The sequence below is a fragment of the Idiotropiscis lumnitzeri genome, chromosome 5 (genome assembly GCF_059441095.1).
Source record: "Idiotropiscis lumnitzeri isolate Australia: NSW breed Sydney's pygmy pipehorse chromosome 5, RoL_Ilum_1.0, whole genome shotgun sequence".
In the NCBI taxonomy this organism is placed as follows: Eukaryota; Metazoa; Chordata; class Actinopteri; order Syngnathiformes; family Syngnathidae; genus Idiotropiscis; species Idiotropiscis lumnitzeri.
The window spans coordinates 16,036,803-16,053,713 of NC_142395.1; the positions used below are offsets into that span (position 1 = coordinate 16,036,803).

Here is a 16,911-nt window from a genome sequence, read left to right on the forward strand (position 1 = left end):
GTTTCAAGGCCAGCAAATCAGTTCACAAGTCCGGGTGTGGGTTCGTGTGAGCATTGATTGGTAAAGATCTCAGAAGTGACGATAAGCCTCTTTCTTCATTCCTCGTCTGTCCTTCCTTCCTTCCTTCATCCCTTAAAATATGAACCCTCGTTTTATTGAAGCCTTTCAATACAAACCCACCCGGATACTTTTACGTTGAAAAGTCCTTCAGAAGTAGCATCAGCTTACACTTTTGCTATCTTGCCTTTCCACTAGCTACTCGACCGCTTTGCCACGGACCAAAACAAGCGGTCCTTCCGTCATCACAACACGATCCCGCTGCTCACTCGTGTAAATGTATACTGACGCCAAAATTCCACTGCGACTGACTTAGTTGGTAAGTGAAAGAAAGACGACCAACAAGACACCAAAAGCAGAGCCGTCCTTCTCCATGTTGTTGACATGGAAATACTTTCCCCTTCGACATTTGTTGCTAGCCGTTCGTTAGCATTAGCCACGATATCTGCCACTCGGTGTGACAACTGCTCACGCCCAGCGGTTGAAGCGCAACATATGTAAGAATTTAACGGGTTTATAAAACAGTGAAGAAGGCCGTTAAAGCATCAATATATCCAGCAAAAGCGAATGAGGTGCGGCGCTTGCGATAGCTCGCGAGCCGTCAGCTGTACCAAGTCGAGCTTTTGAGGCTAGCAGAAGTCGACGAGCACGTTTGTGACACCTGAAGGACTTTTGTAAGTTAAACTTGGCGTGAAGCGTGATTTAAATGTTTCTTGGTGCAGTGCCCCGCCACTGCAACGATTGGTGACGTAGTAGTCGCAAATAGTTGACGCCCTTTTTTTTAATATTAAGAAAGCAGTCATTTGGAAACACGCTACTCTCAACAGTCGGGGATATTCAGTTTTGGAGTTTTGGAGTGAATTTTCAGGATGAACCCAAAATGCACATTTCCAACTTAATTTGAATGGCGTTTGAAGAACCAGTACGCATGCACAGATGTCCCTTTCTGTGACTCCTCCAGTCTGTTATTTTTCGTTGCAACCTATTGATGATACAGTGCAGTTGCATGTTCTGAATGACAAACTTCATGGCAGATAAGAAAACAATTATAGCGTAGAGCAAATGACCATCAATGTCCAGCGACATTAGAAGGGCCTTGAGAAGCTTGCTGTTGCACTCTCTGGTGCTGTTTGAATTTATAAGGAACGTTTAATCTGTCCCTATTTACACAAGATAAGCAGTTTTCATTTCAACAATCTTATTAGACTAAACATGAACTAAAGTGGGATCTTAACATCAACACACTATACTGAACAATTGTATTTGGTATACAATAACTGGGCCCCTGAAGACATTGTCTCACCTGCCTTTTGAACCTCTACTGAATTCTTCCATTATGCATTTAATAAATATGAATTAATATACATATATATATTGTTTTTGTAACGAGAGAGAGCACAGCCAGCCATGTGTAGCTGTGTGCGGAGCTCCAGGGCTCTGTCCCCCGCCCTGCTCCCCAGGCTGCTTCTACCTCACACGGGCTACACGATGGCCGGCAGGGGCCTGTGGACCTCCGCAAACTGCATGCAGGCGGGGAGCGGGGACTCCTCTCAGCCACTGCCACTGCCCAGCCAGGCCCGTGTGGTCATCTGTGGTGGGGGCATCGTCGGGACTTCCGTGGCATATCACCTGGCTAAACTGGGCTGGACTGATATCGTTCTACTGGAGCAGGGCAGGTATGACATCTCTTGGAGCGTTCAGCCATTTTCTGCTTGGCAGACAGTTTAGAATGACACATTTAAAAATGAAAGGTGATTGAGCTTTGTAGCCCATTTCCCATTTTGAGCTAAAATAAAATTAATGATAAATAACGTTTTAAAATTTATTTAAATTCTTTTTTTTTTTTTTTTATAAATTTATTTTACGCATTATAACCTAATTTATGAAAGACGCAGCCCATCTTTTAAATATGAGATGTGGTTTTTGAGTACACAAGGTAGACTGCCCTTGATTATTTTGTCTACTTATAGACTAGGAGCAGGAACCACCAAACTCTGCGCTGGCATCGTCAGTGTGGCCAAGCCCATCTCCATCGAATGTAAAATGGCCGAGTACTCCAACGCTTTGTACCAGCAGCTCGAGGAGGAGACTGGCGTCAAGACGGGTAAGCTGCCATGGTATCCCGCCAGACGTCCGTCCAGCTTTGAATTTGACCTCCATTTTGTGTGTTTCAGGCTACGTGAAGACGGGTTCTCTGTGTCTGGCTCAGAATCAGGACCGCTTCATTTCGCTGAAACGTCTTGCGTCGAGACTCAAGTGAGACTTTTCGCTCACATTTAATAATGAATATGGTGAAACCACTAAAGCTCTAAAATGCAGAACTGTACAACAATATTCTCAACAATTCATGTACCTTAGCGTATACAGTGTTCTCACTTTAGGCTTCACCTTTTGCAGCTTCAGTGCTTTGCAGGTTTTTCCAATTTATTCATCAAAAATAAAAAGAAAAAATATTACAATATCAGCTGCCAAGTCTTGTTTCAAAGATCTGTGTTTCAAACAGACATAGGCTAAGGTCTCCACCTGCGTATCTGTGTTTTTCCAGAGTTATGGGCATCAGCTGTAACATTGTGAAACCCAAAGACGTGACCAAACTCCACCCCTTGGTGAACATTCACGACCTAGTGGGGGCGCTCCACCTGCCCGCCGACGCTGTGGTGTCGCCGCCAGATGTCAATCATGCCATGGCCGTTGCTGCAGCTGGACAAGGCACGGCACACTATGTGTACTTTTCTACCAAAGACCGCATGTCTAATTCTTCAGGTTGCGTATCTCCACTCAGGGGTTCAAATCCTGGAACGAACCAGTGTTCAGCAGGTCCTGGTGGAGAAGGGCCACGTGATGGCGGTGGAGACGGACCGCGGCTCCATCGAGTGTGAATATTTCGTCAACTGCGCTGGACAGGTATAAAAATAGGACGTTTTCACCCGTGAGGCTTGGTGTGAAATGCAAAACTGTAGTGTGTGTGAGGTGAATTTCCACATGATGGATTGTACTATTGAATAAATTTTTTTAAAAAATGCAACGTCATCAAGCATGAATAAGCGTTTTAGTCTGTGAAAGCATCCCAAAGAATGCCCTCGAATCACTGTGTTTTCCTTTCTGAATGTGTCGCTTTTCAGTGGGCGTACGAGCTAGGCCAAGCGAGTGAAACCAAAGTCTCTGTCCCTCTGCACGGCTGCGAGCACTTCTACCTCCTCACCAAACCTCTCCAGGAGGACCTTCCAGCCGACACGCCAGGTATCCCGCCTTGCCATTCTATAGTGATGCTCGCCTCTACTCTGCCCTTAAAATGGGAAGTCAACCCCCCCTAAAAGTATTAGCAATAAAATGATCTGTGCGTCTCCAGTTTTAAACATGAGATTCTCATTAATATTGCGTTTGTGGACTCCGAGTTAAGCAGCAAAATCCATCCGTTTTTAGCTATCGCAGGGGGCGGCCATTTTGTCACTTCTGCCGACAGAAAATGACATCACACACAGCTATGATGTCATTTTCAGTTGACAGAAATTACAAAATGGGCTAAAAACGGTTGGATTTTACTGCTTAGCATTTTTAAAGGCACACATGCCCACAGTTTTTACAGTAATTACGTTTTATAAGATATAAATCCAGTTTATTTCTTGACATTGGATTTTAATGTTTCATTTTTTTCTACAAGACAGTTTTACAGTTTTTTACTAATAGAAAACACGCAGAATAAATTGCTCATTTTTTTGGGGGGGGGGGATTAGTGTCATTTTATTTCAATTGGGAAAATGTATTTGGTAAGTGATTAAATTATGTATTAATTATGTATCGGCCGGGTCACGCAACAAATTAAACTCGTAAATCAAGCTACCACTCACTGTGTCCTCCAGTGGTGCTCGACATGGACGGCAGGATATACGCTCGGCCGTGGCAGGGAGGCCTACTCTCCGGGGGCTTCGAGAAGAATCCTAAGCCTATCTTCACGGAGGGACGCAACCAACTGGAAATTCAGAACATGCAGGAGGACTGGGACCACTTTGGTGAGGAACATAGGGGATGTTGCAAAGGGGCTTTGTTAAACGATTGCGTATTAGCAATCTCGCACTCAAATTAGTCGTTATGCTAACCCAGTCAAAAGTTTAAACTGTCTTTAGGTACCCATCACAGAAGTGAGTGGGGTGTTTCTTCCTTTAACAAGACTTCTGTTCTTTTTCTTTTGCCTCAACCCTGTTAAGTAAAAAACTTGAGGAAAAAAAAAGCAATTGAGACCTATTTTTAAACCACCCTGCCTGAAATGGTTCTCTCCTATGGAGGGTTGTTTTGAAGCTGTTTCGTTTAACCACCTTTGTTTATGTGAGTGTTTTTTTTTTTTTTTCCCCCCATCGTCAAAAATGTTTACTGGTGCGCACAGGCTGCTTTAATTAGTGTTATATATTGGACTCTGGCCAATGTTCACTTTGCCACACTCATGTGAGCAACACCCCTTCAGCTTGGTGACCTTGAATGCTACTCCGTAATGTAATCTGAGAGTACTGAAGCTTGAGAGGTGGTCGTAAAGCCCAAGGCAAACCTGGTTTCCTTATGTTTGTACTTGTGAGTCGGGCTTTTATAAGCATTTGAGGAAAGTAGCGAGGAAAATTTACTGTTTACCTATGCTACTACCTAAGTTTAATGTAAAAAAAAAAATACATATATATATATATATATATATATATATATATATATATATATATATATATATATATATATATATATATATATATATATCATGAACCATACAAGTTGCTAATGCACTTGCATAATTTGTATTATTGACAAAGTCCATTTTAAGATAAGATTTGCAAAAGATGCTTTGATTTTTGTGACGTGTACTTATTGTAATATTTTATCAATTAGAGCATGAGCAAATGTATGTACCCTGAATTTCAAAACAAAATCGATCCTTCAAATCAGAACAAGTGGCTTCTTGCTCAGTTTCGGGTCTCTGCTGCTCCTTTCAGAGCCGATGCTCAGCGCGCTGCTGAGAAGAATGCCCGGGCTGGAGTCGGCTGAGATCCAGCAGCTGGTCAACTGCCCGGAATCCTTCACCCCGGACATGCGCTGTCTGATGGGCGAGACGCCGGGCGTCTTAGGCTACTATGTACTTGCAGGGATGAACTCCTCGGGTCTGGCCTTCGCCGGAGGAGCTGGCAAGTGAGTAGTGGACGCAGTCTAGTCAGTGAGCTGTGCTAATGAAGTAGTAAAGTTGTACTTATCGTAAATATTTGTATGCACTCCTTGGCCATAAATATAAACCAGTCAAATGTAAAAACAGTATGTACGGCGCAAAGAGGGCGTGCCTTCTGGAGCTACGCAGAAACTAGTTTGCATACTAAACGTGACCCTGAAAACCCCGAACACAAGAAATCAGTGTTTGGACCTTCTGTTCAATACTTTGTTGGTGCAGCAATTGCAGCTCCTAGTGGAACTCCACAGGAAATGTATCTTGTTCCAATACTTATGTCCATATGTGTATTTATCCTTTCCCGCTCAGGTATCTGGCTGAGTGGATGACCTACGGTTACCCCAGTGCTAACGTGTGGCCGCTGGACATCAAGCGCTTTGGTAACCTGCAGAGCAGCCGCACCTTCTTGCGACACCGCGTTATGGAGGTCATGCGTGAGTCGCCGTTCTGTTGTCGACGACCACACAATTCGCACCTCTTGAAACGGGAAGGGCAGTTAAATATGGTTCCGTGCGTGCGTGTGTCTACGCCTGTATGCGTGTTTCCAGCACTTTTGTACGAACTAAAGGTTCCTCGCTGGGACTTCCAGACGGGCCGGCAGCTTCGGACAAGTCCGCTGTACGACCGACTGGACACGCAGGGAGCTCGCTGGATGGAGAAACACGGCTTTGAGAGGCCCAAATACTTTATTCCACCGGGCAAGGGTACACATTACTTTCTAAAAATATGACCATGAATGGTTGTTTGTCGATATGTGCCTGCGATAGGCTGGCAACCAGGCCAAAGTCAATTAGGATAGACTCCAGCTTACTTGTGGCCCTCGTGAGGATAAGCGATATCAAAATTGGTTGAATAGATGCAAAGACATATAAAGGAAAATGTGGACACTCTCAGAGACAGACAAAACTACACCCGTGTACAGGATAGCAGGTGCCATATTGCTATGAAGATTGTCAAGCACGGACATTTAAAAAAAAAAAAAAATTCTAGACTTTTCCATTTATATGCACTTAAAACGGCTGGATGAAGGTGACTATTATCATGAATAACTGGCACGTGAATCCTTGTTTGTCCCTGCAGATCTTCTCTCTCTCGACCAAAGCAAGACCTTCTACAAGCCCGACTGGTTTGACATTGTCGGGGCGGAGGTGAAGTGCTGCAAGGAGGCTGTCTGCGTCATTGACATGTCATCCTTCACCAAATTTGAACTCACAGTAAGGCTGCCGTAGTTCTTAAAGATACAGTATTCTTCTCCAGTCTCCTCTCGAATAAACATAAAAACGAGTTGATGTTTGTTAGTGCTTGTTTGTTAGGACATCTTTAATAAAGGACATCTTGTTTGTACTGACTGATGCGTTCAATGCAGCATGGTTGTGCATGTGTGCCTAATTAAGTGTCTTCTGGTCCGTCCCATTGTCCTATAGTCCTCGGGCGATGAGGCCCTGGAGCTGCTGCAGCATCTTTGTGCCAATGACCTGGATGTTCCAGTGGGCCACATCGTCCACACGGGCATGCTGAACCAACGAGGAGGATATGAGAATGACTGCAGTGTAGTGCGCCTCAGCAAGAACAGGTAAGAAGGAAAAAAACAAAGGACCAAAGCTGTGGTTCTTAAATCTTGGGGATCAAGGGACCCCTCCTATTGGCAATTAAAAATGACTGGATATGTACCCATAAACGTAATGAGAAGTGAAAAGCTGCCTGTTTTTGAGAAAAAAAAGTCACATTATGACAACAATTTAAGAAAGTACAAGTTGCTGATGCAACCTGTCGGTTTATTTTTATAATTATATTCTATCGATCGATGTATTTATCAATAAATCTATATATATATCGATCTATATATCTAGATAGATTGATACAAGCGAAAATCTCTTTGATCACTGAATCGTCGAGAAAATTTGTCATATTTGCAAAATGTGGCGAGTGACTTTCCCATCGTTCTGTCCTCTGCAGCTTCTTCATCATCTCGCCAACAGACCAGCAAGTCCATTGTTGGTCGTGGATCAAGAAACATATGCCCAATGACCCACACCTTCACCTGGAGGACGTCAGCTGGAAGTACACAGGTGAGCCTGCATTGCACATCCACCCACTTCATCTTTTATGACAAAACAACTTCTCTTTCAGCTTTAAATCTGATTGGACCTCGTGCCATGGATGTTCTGGCGGAGCTCTCATACGTTTCCATGACTCCAGACCACTTTCCCTCCATGTTCTGTAAGGTGGGTTCATGTGTCATCCGCTGTCTCCAAAGTGAAACATTGCAAATGTCGCAACAATTTGGGCGAATGGCTGGTAACAGCTAGGTTAACTCTGCATTATAGTATGTATCTTCAAAGAAAGAGGCGTATGATTGCTAATATTTGGTACTGTGTGTTTGCAGGAGATGAGCGTGGGCTACGCTAACGGCATCCGAGTGATGAGCATGACCCACACAGGCGAGCCGGGTTTCATGCTCTACATCCCCATCGAGGTACGCTTTGCTTCGCAACTTTATCGACGAGCTCCTCAAGAAAGCCGTTTGTGCATTTATTTGATAGAGTTGTTATCTAGCTTGTGTTCCCCTATTTCCCATAACACTTGACTAAATATTTCATATTATAGCAACCATCCAAACATCAAATACAGGTATTGTTTAACATTCCCCAGAATTTTAAGTGTAATAAGGACAGTTAATGATACTGCTTCTAGGGCAAGGCAAGGAAGCTTTGTCACTGTATCGCTGTTGTGTATCGTAATGACAATGTGCGGACTATTACATGGACCTTAAGATGTGTATCAAGGATAGCGAACAGATGCTCAAACGTCTTTCGATACGGTCCTTCACAAAATTTCATTGTTAAACTCCTCCTATGTCTCGACGTCTCCTTCTCTTCTTCACAGTATGCGTTGCACGTTTACAATGAGGTGATATCAGTGGGCCAGAAGTACGGGATCCGTAACGCCGGCTACTACGCGCTGCGCAGCCTGCGCATTGAGAAGTTCTTTGCGTTCTGGGGACAAGACCTAGACGCCTTCACCACGCCGTTGGAGTGTGGACGGGAATTCCGCGTCAAGTTTGATAAGGTAGACATCACTGCCAATATTAGCTTTTCATATTTGGAGTGTTAACTAGTAGGAAACCTGAAAATCATACATTCCATTTGGAAGTAAGGGAAATACTTTTGACTTCATCACACATTTATGTACTTTTGTTGTTATTGAATACATCAAATATTACGTGTGTTTTAGCGTCGTGTGCATCTCTTTGCGTGCGTGTGTGTCTTTTGTTTTTTGCCTGCTTGGTGTGTTCTCTGCTTTATTAGTTCAGTGTTAGCATCACCACCATGCTCCTTTGGAGTATTCTGATTTTGTGTTTGTACTGTTCGGTAACCGACTGAAAGTAGGCCACTCCCAAGTCAAGGTAACACGGTATCCAATTTTGAATTCACCACCATGTGATAATGTGAGTGTTTTGCAGTACTTTGTGGTGTCCGTGCTCACAAATGTGTGGCGTGTTCTGTTGTGTCGCGTGTCAGGACACAGACTTCGTGGGCCGCTCGGCTCTGCTGCAGCAGCGTCAAGACGGCGTGTTTCGCCGCTTCGTCATGTTGGTCCTGGACGACCACGACACCGAGCTGGACCTGTGGCCCTGGTGGGGCGAGCCCATTTACTGCAACGGGCAACTGGCGGGGGCCACCACCAGCAGTGCCTACAGCTACACCCTTGAGAGACACGTGTGCCTCGGGTTCGTGTCGCCGCCCCCTGGCCCTAACGGCCTGCCCGCCGCCATCACCCCGGACTTCATCAACCGAGGAGACTACGAGGTGGACGTGGCTGGGCAAAGGTACCCGGCCAAGGCCAAGCTGTACCCCTTCAGCTCCCTCTTTAGCCAGCAGCACCGGAGGCGCAAAGACGACTTGGAACTTAGCAACCTCCAAGGCGAGTAATGGCGACACATTATTCACCGTGCTTACTTTAAGTGCAATATTTGGTAAACAAAAGTCAAGTTCAGCCATATCCTTTATTGGTCTGAAGTCAAAGTGCCTTGGTGGAGGCCATGTCAGCACTTAAACGTACTGGTCCTCCTCCATCAAAGACATGTAAGTAGTCCACAGTTGAAGTCTCTCTGCTGTTGCTTCTTATTGATGTCTTGTTTGCACTATCCATCCAGGTTATTCATATTCATACTTACACATAAAGTTACAAGAAAGTGTTTAAAAAAAAAAAAAAAAAAGTTGGAATATTACAAGAATATACTTGTAACGTTTTGTTTTGAGTAAAAAGTTGTCAAATGAAAGTTGTAATGTTAAGTGGGAAAGTTGTTTATGAGGGGGAAAAAAGTCAATGTTAAGTTAAAACATTTTGTGATTTACAATAAATTTTCAATGTTATAAAAAAAGTACTTTGGTATTTGATGGAAAAAAAACTAGCACAAGAAAAAGTTACAATGGTAATTCTTTGAGGTGGGAAAAAAGTTGAATAAAATTGTAATTTGTTAACTCTTGTAAATGCTCATTTTAGGCTAAATGTTGATTTCTCTTTGAGATAAGAATGAAAAAAGTCATGTTTAAAAAATTAATAATTAAAAATGTGTTTCTTTCATTAAATAAAGCCATGTTCGGGGGAAATGTTCCCATTGCAAGTAAAAAAATTGAGTATCATCTTAATGTAACCTTTAACATCTGAAATTTTCACTATTCATATTTTAAAGGGATTTTTTCTGGGCGGAGTAATCCAACATTTTCTTTCAGTGCAAGAATGACTTTTCTAGTGAATTTTTGACTTTATAAAAAGTATCTCTTAAATCTCTTTCCTGGGTATTACCTCTTATCTATTGCATTAATTTTTTTGTCCCATTATGACTTTATTGTCAAAACGTAGTTTGACTTTTTTTTTCTTCCATTTTCATCGATATATTAATCCCTTTATTTTCCCTGAAACAATCACTCAAACGTGCAACTTTTTCCACACCTTTCTCCCCTCCCTCACTCAATTTTCACATAAAAGTTAATTTTCTTGTATTATTCCCTTTGTTCAATTGTGACCCTAGTATGTCCAAAAAAGCGGAAAAAGAAAATCACTGCAGTCCAGAAACATTTTATTTTTGAACACTTTGTGAGGATGTCTGTCATCTGCGTGAAACCCTGTTCTGCTGTGCAATTTATGCCTGCAATGCTGTCAATTTAATCACGTACTGTAAGTCATATCAGATAATCATAATCAACATGAAGTACTTTTTCATATTTCTTCTTTATCTTTGGATTATTTTGTTGATCACCACGTTGCTTATGAAGGGCTATCCTAGCATTAAGTGTGGTGTGTCCGCCGCCGCCATTTTGCTGCACGTCTACATGAATAACGTATGTTTGTCATTAGGAACCTGTCAAATCGAAACACACCACTTGAGGATATATAAGGAACATCCAAAAAGTTGATTTTGTTGTTCTTATCTTGATAACAGTGCATCATGTAAATAATACAAATAAAAAGTCAAGTGGTACATGGTTGTTCTGACCTCCTGGCTTCCACCCGTCTTCTGCTAAAGTCGTCATGATGACCGGTCTTGTGTCCACATGTTGTCGTGATGAACCTTAATTGTCAACGAGGCCAAAATATTATTTTTATTTTTTAATTTAATGGGGTAATCAGATCCTCCGGGCTTTGCGCGGTCGGCAGCCGTTGTGCGGCACAGGTGTATTGTCTGTGATGGAGACCACCTCCAGTCCCCCCATGGTCAAACCTTTGATGGCCGACTGCAACAAAAGACAGAGAAGGTATACAAATCTAATTCCTGGTCACAATGCCATGAGCCAATCTAAGTTTTTTACGTCACTTAACTGTAATATTACCTACAATAATAGTGGTCTTACTTTTTGAAAACAATGCAGTTCGGTTGTTTTGCTCAGATGACAAATTAATGTTAAAACCCACCAAGCGGCCCGGGCCGAGGCCTTTAACGATGACACGGACAAACGTCACCCCCTTGGCTGTCGCTTTCTTCTCAGGGGAGGAGGGGGGAATAAAAGGGGAAAACTTAGTTCATCCATTCATGAAAAAAATTAAATGTAATGTGCATGAATAACAACTAATAAATACGTACGGCCGCAGCGGAGATGGCAGCGGTCTGTGCTGCAACTGGCGTGGACTTCTTGATGTTCTTGAAGCCTTCCGTCCCGCACGAAGTTCTCACCAAGGACTGGCCCTCACAATCCGTCAGATGGATGTGTGTGCTGAGGGGAGGGAATGTGTTCCATTTTATATGACTCCGCCACGTGGCCATTTGATCAGAAAGGTGCTCTGTCCCGAATTGTTTTACACATGTAGATGTAAATACCATGAAGTAAAAGCTGGGATTCTGAACTTTTTAATCACATTCATCTTTTGATCTGAAACCCAAATGTCAAAGGAATTGACTTTGCTGTTTCAATGCTTTTGGAGGGGACTGTATCAAATGTGAGCGTACTAGATAGACCGTAAAAAAAAATGTAGGACTAAAAATTAATTAGTTAATCCACGTTTGTCATTCCTTGATTATTTTAGTTTGAATAAGGTACATGTTTTGCTGAGTGTCTATTCTATTTGGGGCAGTACTTGTTACCAAATAGACCCAAATACAATTACTGTGCCCGAACCAACCACCTGTTTTGAAGGTTTGTATTAATAAGGCTTCAATTTCTCAAATGCATTTGGCCACATAAAGACAATAAAAATGTTTTATGGTTCCACACATTTTTGCATTCAATGTAATACATAACAAATGTCCCCATTTATTGACTATTTTTTTCCCCAAGTAATTCTACATATGCACTGCACACATACTGTATGCTAGTAGTTGTCAAACCTTAATATTTAGCAGCCCAAAGTACCAACATGATGGCCAACATTAAATGAGCATACTTGTTGTATGTAGCTTTGATGTGCAGGATGGCCAACTCCTCAAACTTCTTTCCGGCCCACCTGAGTGGACTGTCTTGTCCGGGCAGGGGTGGGATATGGCTGCGGGTTCAAATCCAGTCAAGCGATCAATGACAATAATCAATATTATGGGATTGATAATGCACTGATATCCATTGTATAATGACATCAATTGAAAACAACTCACCTAAAATCTTTGGAGGCTTCAGCGGAGTCTTTGCTGTTCACTGCTGCATCTTGGAGCCTGGAGGCGGCACTATGGAACGTCCTGCAGCTTCTAAATTCAACATACCATTAAAAGCATAATTGATCTTATCTCATCGTAACTTACGTGACTACTAGCATGCATTAGCTATAACCTGCAAGTATAGGACTGAACGCGGGTATGCAGCGTTTACATGGCTAGCGAGTTAGCATTCGGCATCAAAAAACGACTTACAACGAGATTCCTTTGGCGGAAACTTGTCGACAAGCACTACCCAAAGAGTTTACGACTGTACAAGTTAATTTGAACATTTTAAATATATGAAAACTTGACACAAATTAGTTGTAAGACCGTTACAAACGTGACATTGACTGTTCCCAGATACCAGTCGTAGTGGTACATAGTCATGTTGTTACACTGGGAGGGGTAAATGAATCGCGGCAGAATTATTAATAACCATTAACAGAACATATTTCCTTCAAAAATAAAAACGTAGTGAATTAACAAGTGGTTTACACATTTTAACGAGTCTTAACATTTTGTGACATTATTTAACGTAATTTAAGACAATATATTACCACATATTCCTCCCACAAAAATTGTAATGGACAAGTCCGTTTACTGCAATGTATTGTGGGTGTAATTTGTGGCGTTCATGAACCAATCTGAACTCGTATATTTCCACTTTTTAAACTTGAACGCCCGCCCCGTCCCACTTTTTAGAGTTGATGACGTGAATTATTATTGGGTTCATTAATTTAAAAGACACATTACTACCGCATCGTCCTCTAATAACATGGGGAAATTAGATGAAAAGTGTAGATCCCGTAGTTCTTTACGACAAGCTTCTGGCTTTTGATGTATCTTTTTTTCTGATAAGCAGTGAACGTTACAGTTGAAGATGGCAGCTCCCTGTGGAAGGATGGCGAGCTGGCCGGTGCTACGCTTTTTGTCCCGTTTTGAGGGGGCCCCGGTCGCGACTCGTGTGTTTCGTTCGTTTTCCAACAGTTCCCTTTGCCGTTCGAACTTGCGGAACAAATTAGCACCGGAAACACCGCCTTCCCCGTGGACTCTAATGGCTGCGGTGTGTTTGCAGCGGCCGCCGATCGTCTCTGCGGACCTGAGTCCGGTGGAGCAGCGCTTTGCTCGCTTGATGCAGCAGGTGCGTTTGACATCATAATAAAATAATGCACCATTTGCAGTGTCAGAATGTTGCCTTTCCAGGAACGTCGCAAATGACGTCACACGCAGAAAGGCGGCGCCCGTGACTCCCCTAACCAGCTAAAATAAACACACAAAGGGAAATATATTATATGTTCTGGACTTGGCGAATGGCGACACGGCCTTAAAACACGACACAGTGCCAGATAAAAAATAAATAAAAAGCCTGTCAACAACATCAGGCATAAAATGATTAATGCATGTACTGTTTCATGATACATTATATTAATGTGATATTAACTAGTGCTGTCAAGTGATTACTTTTTTAAAACTAATCAATCACAAAAAAATTCATGATTAATCACATTTTTCAACTACTATTTTTTGCGTAGCTTATAACAGATATTTACTTGAATAATATCTTGGAATTGATGCAAAATCACCAATTATGAAATATATTTAATTCAAAGACTGTTCTAATAGCTTTCTTGGATTCTTGAATAGGATCTAAATGGAGACATCTTTGCAGACATTTATTTTTGAAACATTTCTCAAAACTGCCCACAAGCGCCACACTCCAGCAGTGTTGGTTTGCAAGGCCCAGTGGTAACTTAAACACAGTGTTTTGTTCTGAGACGTGCTAAAGACAGATAATATGGCACAATATTTGCAAAGTATGCTAATTATTTTTTAAGTAAACTGAAAAAAAACTGAGTTAACTGAGTTAAAATTTTTAACTGAGTTAATTTTTGGGATTAATCACCTGAGTTAATGCTTTAATTTTGACAGCCCTAATATTAACATATGTTTCCTATATGTTTTGTTAAAACCCAAAGAAAAGGGATTCCCACCACGTCGCCAAAATTTCATAAAACCTCCCAAAACGTTTTCATTGATTAACGAAGAAATCTCATTTTTCACTGAGTATATTGACAATAAAGGGCATTCTTAATCTGACTTTCTATCAACTAAGTAAAAAGGACCCATATCCTTGATATATGTCCAAGTGTCAGAATGGATGACATGATGACAATGAATGAAATGACGGGTCTTTGTAACTGTGCTCCATCTTGTCAGATGGAGCTGGAGAAAAGCATCCTGTCTGAGCACGAGCTGCAACTGCTGGAGGATGCGGAGAGGCTGAGGAGGAAGCAGGACGCTGACTATGACGAGGACGACGAGGATCAAAAGGAGCAAGACATTGTGCTAACGCAGGACCTCGAAGATGAGTGGGAGCGCAAATTCAAGACATTCACGCCTGCGGCCAGAGCCACAGGTCAGGAATACTACACTCCACTACTCCTGCTAAAACTACTTCGACTACTCCTATTACTTCTTCGCTACTCCTACTTGGAACCGAGGCTACTACTTTTACCACTACTAATACTGCTGATCCTATTATTACTGATAATACTAGTTTTACGACTTTATTTATATAGCGCATTTCACAACAACTGGAGCGTTAACAAAGCGCTTTACATATGGTGTAATATAAATTAGCGCATAATTAGAACACAAATTAAAACACAAACACATGTGTATATATATATATATATATATATATATATATATATATATATATATATATTACTGCTTCTGTTATTAGTACTATTACTGTTATTACTACTATTGGCTGCCAGGATGGCCGAGTGGTCTAAGGCGCCGCGTTCAGGACCCAGTCTCCCCAGGAGGCCTGGGTTCGAATCTCGAATTTCCCCATTGTGGGACTAATAAAGGGCAAATTATTATTATTATTATTATTATTATTAGTAGTACTGCTACTGTAACTACTAGTAGGACTACTACTCATTTTATTGAACTTCTTCAACTTCGTCATCTACTTCTCGTACTTTAATTCCTGGTGACATTTCCCAAGGACTGGCGGGTGTCAAAAATGTGCCCCGGTTGCTAAGCACCCTGACTGTGTATGTGTGTTTGTACAGATGACGTGGAAAAGGACCTGAGCTCATCGTGGCGCCTCCTGTCCGAATCGCTGGTGCTGCTGTCCGAGCAGCAGGTGGGGAGCGACAAACTGTGGCTGCTGCCTCAGGCCCAGTGGCGCCCAGGAGAGACGCTGAGAGACACGGCTCAGAGGGCGCTCGCCGCCCTCACGGGTATTTAGTAGCCAAGTAGCCCCGGTGGCCGTGTTGGATGCTGCTTTAGATGACTCCTCTTGTGTCACTTTGATTTTTCAAACTTTTTTTTCTTTTTAACAAAAATGAGAAATTGTCATTAAAACCACCACTGCTACTACTTCTAATACAACTACCTGTACTCCTCTTCCTATTTATACTTGTACTGCTTCCATTCCTCTTACTACTCATCCTCTGCCTCCTCCTTTTTTTAAGGACTCTTTCTGTTGCTGCTGCCACTCCTCTTATAACTCCTCCTCCTACTACTGCTATTTATTTGCCCTACATCTACTATTGCTACTACTATTAATATCACAACTTCTACACAAACCATATTTTCAACTATTTTCCATATATGTTTCTACAACTCCCACTCCTTAATAATATAATCGCTTCCAGGGTCAAACTGCAGTTGTTCAACTGTAAAAAGAAGTATCAATTTCACCTCTTTGGCTATAGAATTAACTGTTTGGCATAAAACATTTTTTTCTTTAACTGAACAGATGCTTGGTGTCGTATTTCCTCATACAGAGCCCGTCCTCAAGGCCACCTTCTTGGGTCAGGCACCATGTGGAGTGCACAAGTACAAGCTGCCCAAAGCCGCCCGTAGCGACACCTTGGTGGGTGCCAAGATTTTCTTCTTCAAAGCCATCCTGTCACAAGACGTCCCAACCAACGTGGAGCCCAAGGGCGCCCTCATGTGGCTGAACAAAAGAGAACTGCAACGCTTCCTCAAGCCAGCCTACTTGATGAAGGTGGAACGCTTTATTCTGGGACCCTGAGTCTGTAGGATGGGGCAGGTGTACCTAAATCAAGTGTCTTTGATATTCCTTTTATTGTACAAATAAAACATTTTTTTCTACATAAAGACCCACATCTGATTAACTGTAATTTATTGACAAAGAGCTTAAAATATTTAAAAAACTACTTATTCTTACAATTCATTATTTGGAGGATGATTAAATATAACAAAATATTTTATCAATGTGATTCATTTTAAATGTTTTTTTCTGTATTTGCGTCTCAACTCATTTAAGATCAAACATTAAAATATATAATTAAAGATGTTTAGAAATTATTGAACTCATTTTAGTTATAGCATTATCAATTGTCTTATTTTCACACACACACACACACACACACAATATAAATATATATATATATATATATATATATATATATATGTGTGTGTGGTTTATTTCTGTATCAATAGACTCATTTCTTTAGAAAATGTACATTACTCATCAATTGTTTATTTTTAC

General features: G+C 41.7%; 3 protein-coding genes across 4 annotated transcripts; 2 read left to right on the top strand and 1 right to left on the bottom strand.

Annotated features, from left to right (window-relative positions):
• The first annotated feature begins 107 nt into the window (after positions 1–107).
• On the top strand, positions 108–9,592 carry pdpr (pyruvate dehydrogenase phosphatase regulatory subunit). The gene is made up of 18 exons (XM_088296849.1): positions 108–376; positions 1,448–1,733; positions 2,028–2,161; positions 2,232–2,313; positions 2,603–2,766; positions 2,840–2,961; positions 3,180–3,297; positions 3,918–4,067; positions 5,028–5,220; positions 5,561–5,685; positions 5,800–5,955; positions 6,332–6,465; positions 6,676–6,824; positions 7,208–7,320; positions 7,382–7,476; positions 7,638–7,727; positions 8,138–8,320; positions 8,773–9,592. The coding sequence occupies exons 2-18, from the start codon at positions 1,465–1,467 to the stop codon at positions 9,181–9,183; spliced, it is 2,688 nt and encodes an 895-aa protein (XP_088152975.1). The 5' UTR covers positions 108–376; positions 1,448–1,464; the 3' UTR covers positions 9,184–9,592.
• Positions 9,593–10,317: 725 nt separating this feature from the next.
• On the bottom strand, positions 10,318–12,755 carry mrps11 (mitochondrial ribosomal protein S11). Of its 2 annotated transcripts, none has more exons than XM_088296851.1 (6): positions 12,591–12,755; positions 12,339–12,425; positions 12,134–12,232; positions 11,337–11,466; positions 11,168–11,233; positions 10,318–10,989 (listed from the first exon to the last, which is right to left on the bottom strand). In XM_088296851.1, the coding sequence occupies exons 1-6, from the start codon at positions 12,665–12,667 to the stop codon at positions 10,882–10,884; spliced, it is 567 nt and encodes a 188-aa protein (XP_088152977.1). In that variant the 5' UTR covers positions 12,668–12,755; the 3' UTR covers positions 10,318–10,881. The 2 variants fall into 2 exon arrangements, with proteins under 2 accessions (XP_088152977.1, XP_088152976.1); XM_088296850.1 differs by having other exon boundaries at positions 12,339–12,428.
• Positions 12,756–13,057: 302 nt separating this feature from the next.
• mrpl46 (mitochondrial ribosomal protein L46) lies at positions 13,058–16,644 on the top strand. Its single transcript, XM_088296627.1, has 4 exons — positions 13,058–13,518; positions 14,595–14,793; positions 15,461–15,631; positions 16,181–16,644. Exons 1-4 carry the CDS (start codon positions 13,258–13,260, stop codon positions 16,429–16,431), a joined length of 882 nt encoding a protein of 293 aa, XP_088152753.1. The 5' UTR covers positions 13,058–13,257; the 3' UTR covers positions 16,432–16,644.
• The last annotated feature ends 267 nt before the right edge of the window (positions 16,645–16,911 follow it).